Consider the following 7,208-nt stretch of genomic DNA (forward strand, 5'->3'; position numbering starts at 1 on the left):
TATATACACACATTTTTATTTATATATGCTACAAGTCAACAACCACCATCCGATCTTTCTTCCGGTGGTCAACCAGTTGTTGATCGAAGATCTAACGGCTGGTAGTAACTCCATAACATTACTAGACCAGCACATACTACATACAGATGTAAAACAATTATTTGCATTTTTTTTAATTTTTTTAATTTTTGACTCATATATCTATAGGTATTTGTGTCTCCCCCAAAGGTTTTTCTTTTTGTTCATGGTTTTTCTACATCAATTTAAAAAACTAAAGAAAAGATTTAACCAGCATTCTTTTCTGCACCGTCCATACCAAATTACACAACAGATTTCTGAAAAAAAAGTACTTCTTCCATACTGCTAATATATAACCCGATGCGACTTCGGTCCGATGGAGAGAGCCCCTTCTTAAACCCTGCCATCTACACAACCTGAATAGACATGGTTACCCGCCACAACATTCTCATTTGTCTCATGCCAATTAAAAGAGCAGCTGTGATCAATAGAAAGAAAATTCATGAGGTACTGACAGCAACTGGCTTGCCCCGACCCATTGCAAATCCTCTTGTTCCATCTGGCATTCGAGGCCCTGGAGGTTGCTTGCCTATGGTTGACTGCTCGCTATTGTTCATATTATTTGATGGTGGCGTTCCCACATGATGGCCACGGTTATGGTTATTGTGATGATATTGACCACGGTCGCCTCGCCCACGCCCCTTGCCACGGCTCTTGTTACGTCCTTTTCTGTGTCCACCCTCTTTGTCGTTCACATGATCCTCTCCCTGCCAAAGCAAGATTGTCGACTGAGAATTAGCAACATGATGTAGCACAAAATAAAATGTATGCAAATCTTGAAAGTAAAAGCATCCTTCATTCAAAAGTTCGAAATTCCGCAGATAATGTGTATGGTCGCACAAGCGTGAGAATTTTCTGAGATTTTACTTTGATGAGAAATATCACTTACCATATATTCATGTGAATGGTGATCATTTTGTTGTTGAGGATGATCTTCCAATTGTTTCTCATTCGAATGATGCTCAGATGTGGAAGTATCTTCTTCCTCATAGTGCCACTCCCCTTCATGCCCTTTTCTCCCTCTAGCTTGAGCATTCTTTGCCTAAGCATGAGAGAGAGAGAGAGAGATCAATAGCCTAATCTAGAAGATCAGATAGGTCAATGGAATCGATTTACTAGTCTAATTCCATGAATCAACTTTAAAATAATAATAAAATAATCCTTTGATTTATAAAAATTCCGCTCAAGTGCATTTCATGATAGTCAAGGACATCAATAGTATCTATCTAGAGATCAAGTGTGCACGTAAAAAGGTTAGAGAGAAAGTGATCAAAATGACGAGAGGAACCAAACAGTTGAGTTTCTGGAGTCATTATATCTGGTGAGTGTATGTATATGATAAACAATTCATCCAGTGTATGTATCATATATCATTAAAGTAGATTAATATAGATTTAATTCAATGATCCGTTAATACTAATTACAACAGGGATCGTAAAGTAAAAATGAGAAGATCGAGAGTCAAAGTCAATATTTGGTTTAATTCAATTATTTTTTGGTGTTAGTTATCATAGCCACAAAATGAGAAGATCAAGAAGAAAAAGTCAATCTATTTGGTTATTTACCGCACGTCTATGCATTAAACGGACCCTAAGACCACTCCTCCAGTTTCCCTCATTGTTCAGGTCTGCAATCTGCGAAAATAAAAAGTCAAAAGAAATTTAGAGTTGTCCAAGCAAGAAAATGAAAAAGTAAAAAGTAAATAAAAAGAATAACAAAGCTGTCTTATCACAAAAATGTAAAGAGTACTGACCGCTTTCTCAGCCAGCTCAACAGATTCATATTCCACAAATGCATGCAACTGCATGTGAAACAAGGAGTTCAAAAGTTAGATTAATCAATGTTTGGAAGTCCCAAATTATTCACAGATGATTTGTAAAACTAAAGAGTGCAATAGATTAATAAAGCCAAACAATCATCATCAACACGATAATGTCAATAAAAGATGATGCTAGGATGATCATGTATTGATGCAACAAGAAGCTACTTTAAGGCTTGTTCAGCCAATGAATCATCATATTGTTTCATCGGGCTTTCATTGCACTTGTGAATCCACAAACAAAAAGATAAATCTGCATAAGTAAATTTAGACAAGTGTATCCTCCATGACATAATAATCCCAATATCTTGACCCTTGTGAAAATAAAATAAAATCTAATTCAAGCCAGTGTTCTAAAAGTTCCAATCAATCCAATTCTAGCTTTTCATCAACAGACAAATGATGGACCACAACAGGACCAATCTCCAGGTATATATGCAACATACTGCACCAGAAAAAAACAAACAGTGAAACAATCCTTAAAGAGTCACAGTCAATGTCATTATTCAATTCCTATTAAGTATACTTATCCAAAGAGAGCACCAAAATCATAAGCAAACATCAACCTGACACAGAGCATGACAAATGCAAGATCATGTTGATATAACAGGAAAACAAAAGAGAAAGCTATTTTACTGTGTAATACATACCTTGTTACTGAAAAGCATGCCATCCGCTTTTGTCAATCTAGATGCTGATGGAGCCCCACCACCAGAAGTTTGGGGCAAACAAGTACGTATAGTATTAACACTGGTACAGGACAATACAGGGTCAAACATCCAGAAATAAAATACACACCTTACAGAAGAACCAGAGTATGCAGTAATTAATCTTTTAAACAAAAGTAAAATCTAGTACCTCCCAACAGCAGAGAAAATCTTCATGAGGTTTTGGTGGCAATGATCCTCAGGTAAATTCTCAGCGACAACTATACGAGACTACAAATCACGACAAAGAAACAAGAAGGAAAACAAATCAGTTATTAGACAAGGGGACTTCAAAATGTTATTCTTTCTAAACAATCTAAAGGTAACTCACACTCTTTGCGAAACATATACATAATAGTGAGAGAATGAAATTTTTTCACATATTCTTAAGATGGCTCAATTTTCAGGACCAAAACAACAGGCATACAAGGCCCTAATAGAACTGACACAATAAAAAGTAGAATGGCAATATGCCAACCAAAAAAAGAAGACAAAAAAATTTAAATAGAAAAAAATAAAACAAATTACTTGCAATTCTTCCACATCTGATTCAGTTAGAGGATTTTGGCGTTTCACTTTCTTTCCATCTTCACTAACAACCTGTTATTTATGGTGCAGTAGAGATTGAGACAGGAGGTGCAGGAGATAAAATATTATCGGTAACAAAGAGCATAATAAAAGAGCTCATGGAAAAAACTCACCAGCTTTGATGAGTTCCGCAAAACATTGGCAAGCTGGGAATTACTATTTATGAGGGCTTTAATCTTCTTAAAAGATGCAACAACAGATATTGGCACTATAGCAATGCAGAAAATATATTAAAATCAGTAAGGAACAGTTAATAAAAAACACAAAAAAGATAACAAACTTTCAACATGAAAATCAGTCAATGAAGTACACAATATAATACAGATACGGTAAATTTCATTTATCCCCCCTAATATTTGGCCTAATTAAACTCATTTTATCAATCTTCAATTTAGATCAATGATATCCATAAAATTCATGGTTTACTACAAAAAAAATGTAAAATAGACAAAACCACCTATAGCAAACCAAAAATGACCCTAATTTCATAACATAAATATCACATTTAACATACTTAATTCTTCCTTTCTCACACCAAACCTGGGAAAAAAGATCCTAGGCAACAATTTAAATATGCATGTAACATCCATACAGAACTTGGTAACAGATGTACTATCTATTTGTACGAAAAAGAGGGTCAATATATATATACACACACACATATATCATCCACATGTCATTGCTTAACATGCATTGAGTAGGTTGCCCCAAAACAATACAAGAGTTCTCTGGATTAAGGAAAAAAATCTATACTGCTAGGTGGATGCAATAGATTTTAGAGCATAAAGGAATGAAGCACTATGCAGTACACAATTTAGATAGTATAGCAGATATCTTACCATATCCTTCAGGATCCTTGTGAATGAACCTCATAAGATGATCAGTAGTGGCCAAGTTTAAATCGCTGAAATAATACTCCACCTACAAAATCATTTGTTGGAAAAACATAATTATAATGACAATTTCATCCCCAAAATAGACCAAATTGGAAAAGTAATGAAAGTAACACCACAAAGCAACGCAAATGCAGACATAATTCAACTAAAATTTATATCCCTCTATTGTGTACTGGAATGTCAGCGTCAAAAATAACATAAATGCTTGGGTCTCTTCCATGTTAGGCCTTGAACATGTAACAAAATAAAGGCCTCTACCTTTCCCAACCTCTATCACATCTCCATATACCAATGGCCCTATACACAGTTGTGCATGAAAGACCTACAACGATTTTAAAATCTGGTACAATAGAAACTATGATAGAATTCTTGACATACGACACATATAGTTGCGATAAGCTAAAAAGTTTCTTGCATCCCAATTTTAGAAGTGCTGGACAAGTACTAGAGAATATAGAATCTAATAACAGACCTCCTTTAAAATTTGAAACTCATGTTGAATTTTGGATAACTTAAACACACACAAAACTTCAAGGGAAAACTTAAACACACACAAAAAACTTCAGGACTAACCACTAGATCACAAGAACCAACTTTTTCAAGATAGATCAACAGAAGATAATTAATACTTAAAGTGTCACTCATACACAAAATTTTCTTCAAACTAAATATTAAAATCTTCTAAAAGCACTACTAAACAGAGCATTTCACACTCTACCAATAAACGTTTTCTTTCAAATAGAAAGATATCCAATCTCATAATCACAATAAAGAACTCATTCAAAATATATTAACAGCATTAAATTGTTGCTTATATTCGCAATTTACATCAACCTAAACACTAAAATCTTTCAAAAGCACTAACAAATAAAAATTTCTTTCAAATAGAACAATTTTCAATCTCATACTCGATCCTAAGATATAACATATTCAAAATAGGTAAAAAGAGTTCATAATCATATAATTTGTAGCTCTCACTAGCTCATATACTCCATTTCCTTCAGCGTATAGTTTAAATTCTTGCCAAAAGCACTTAAATAATAAGGATTTCAATCTTATACTGTAAAATCAAACCTGATTTAAAATCTTCTGAGTTGATTCATCAGATAATCCGCCGTGATGCTGATCCTTCTGATCTTTCTGATCCTCCACTGTAACCTCAACCTCTTGATTCTCCTCGTCATAATGATGAAAGTGATTATGCTTCTGTTTATGCTTCTGATTGTGATTTCGATGATGATGAGGGTGATGATTATGATAATTCTGAACCTGCACGTGATGCTGAATCTGGTGATGATGAGGATGATGATGAACCGGAATCACGTGATTCTGCATCGGCACATGAAACGCCGTCCCTTGATGCGGAGAATAAACATGAGGCGGATGATGATTATGAAACGCCGCCGGCGAAGGCATCATCACTCTCGGCGGCGACGGTACCTGTAATTGCACTTGCGACTGCGACGCCGTCGACGATGTCGTCGAACTCGTCGTAGGAGACCGCGCCGGAACGAACTCAGGAGCGCGCGCGTTAAGCTTACTAAACGACGCTGATCGTGACAGATCCGAAGACGACGGTTGAGACTGATCACCAGCAGACGTTGAATCTAGGGTTTCAACTTGCGAATCTTCTTGTGCCATATCTTTTCAATTTTTTTTTTTTTTAATTTTTAAAAACAAAATTCAACTGAAAATTAAGATGAATTTTGATGTTGAATATTCGGGTTAGGGTTTATAAGGGGGGGCCAGGGGGGGCAGAGGGGAGGCCCGGAGAGGGGAGGCAGGGGGGGTTTGGGGTAGACACTGGAGAGGAATTCTCGGTTTGAAAGGTGGGGGAATGTGGGGTATTTATACGATGCTATTGGATGATGATGATGAATCATGATTGGATTTGGAGATCATTTTGTCTCCATTTTTGGATTTTTTTTTGGGAAATCTCGAGGGTAATGTAACCTTACTACAGTTTGTTGTCTTTGTATACATTAATTCTTTTAAGACTGTTATAACTTTCTATACCGAAATTCTCCAATTAACTCTGTTATAATATAATTATATTAAAATAGTGTTTCAATATTATTGAATTCACTTATTAGATTCATATGATATTTTACTTATAAAGGTTCAATGATAATTCTTGAACATCTCGAACTTAGGTTATGGATACAAAATTAATAAAAAATTGGTCGACAATCCTTATTAGAAAACTACTATATATATATATAAAATAGTGATTTTGAAATAAATGTATATATAATAGCATTTAAATATATATTATAATGTTATTGTATCTTGTTTTAAGCTTTGAAAAAGAAAATCAATGAGATTAATAATTAAGATAATAATTAAATTTTTTTCTTTTTTTAAAATACCAAGATAATGCCAGATTATGTTAGTGCATTTCTCTTTTTATCACATACATGATTGCATCTAGGGGTGTTCAGTTCCGAGTACCCTGTAATTTTTGAAGGAACCGGAATCGAAACTGAAACCGAAACCAACGGTTCCTTGAAATTTGGAACTAAAACCAGAACCGACGGTTCCGATTCCTAGGTACCCAGAACCAGAACCTGCAACAACGGTTCCGGTTCCGGTTTCAGTTCTGGGTACCCTATAAAATTACAAGGACCCCCAAAAGTTTTTAAAATGACAAAAAAACCCTTAAAACCTGACATTTGTTAACAAAAATAAAATTACAAATTATAAATTACAAACTCCATTACTTTGTAAAGGTAGATTCTCAAAAGTCAAACTAACTTACTTTAAATATTATGAAATATAAATATAAATGTAATCACATTATTTTTTCTACAAAAGCTTTTATTAACCCCCCTAATTTTTAATTTTATTTTATATTAGTCTCGGTTTCTGATTCCTGGTTTCGGTTCCGGTTCCTAACTATAAGAACCGAAACCGGAACTGCACAGTAACGGTTCCAAAAATTTGAAACCAGAACCTACCCATTGACGATCGGTTCAAGGTAGGAACCGGAACCAAACCCAGGGTACCCGCCAATTTCGGTTCCAACCGGTTCTTTTGAACACCCATTTGCATCAACACATTAAAAACGAACAACAATGTCTTGAGAAGTATTTGCAAAGCTAGAATAAATAGATAGATACA

At 34.9% G+C, this 7,208-nt stretch overlaps 1 protein-coding gene across 1 annotated transcript; it reads right to left on the reverse strand.

Moving 5' to 3' along the window:
* LOC116131117 (la-related protein 6B) lies at nt 1–5,798 on the reverse strand. Its single transcript, XM_031416752.1, has 10 exons — nt 5,163–5,798; nt 4,032–4,113; nt 3,306–3,400; nt 3,133–3,204; nt 2,756–2,835; nt 2,548–2,647; nt 1,832–1,879; nt 1,644–1,712; nt 968–1,120; nt 1–785 (listed from the first exon to the last, which is right to left on the reverse strand). The coding sequence occupies exons 1-10, from the start codon at nt 5,727–5,729 to the stop codon at nt 519–521; spliced, it is 1,533 nt and encodes a 510-aa protein (XP_031272612.1). The 5' UTR covers nt 5,730–5,798; the 3' UTR covers nt 1–518.
* Nucleotides 5,799–7,208: the final 1,410 nt, after the last annotated feature.

Source organism: Pistacia vera, unplaced genomic scaffold (genome assembly GCF_008641045.1).
Source record: "Pistacia vera cultivar Batoury unplaced genomic scaffold, PisVer_v2 Contig23, whole genome shotgun sequence".
In the NCBI taxonomy this organism is placed as follows: domain Eukaryota; kingdom Viridiplantae; phylum Streptophyta; class Magnoliopsida; order Sapindales; family Anacardiaceae; genus Pistacia; species Pistacia vera.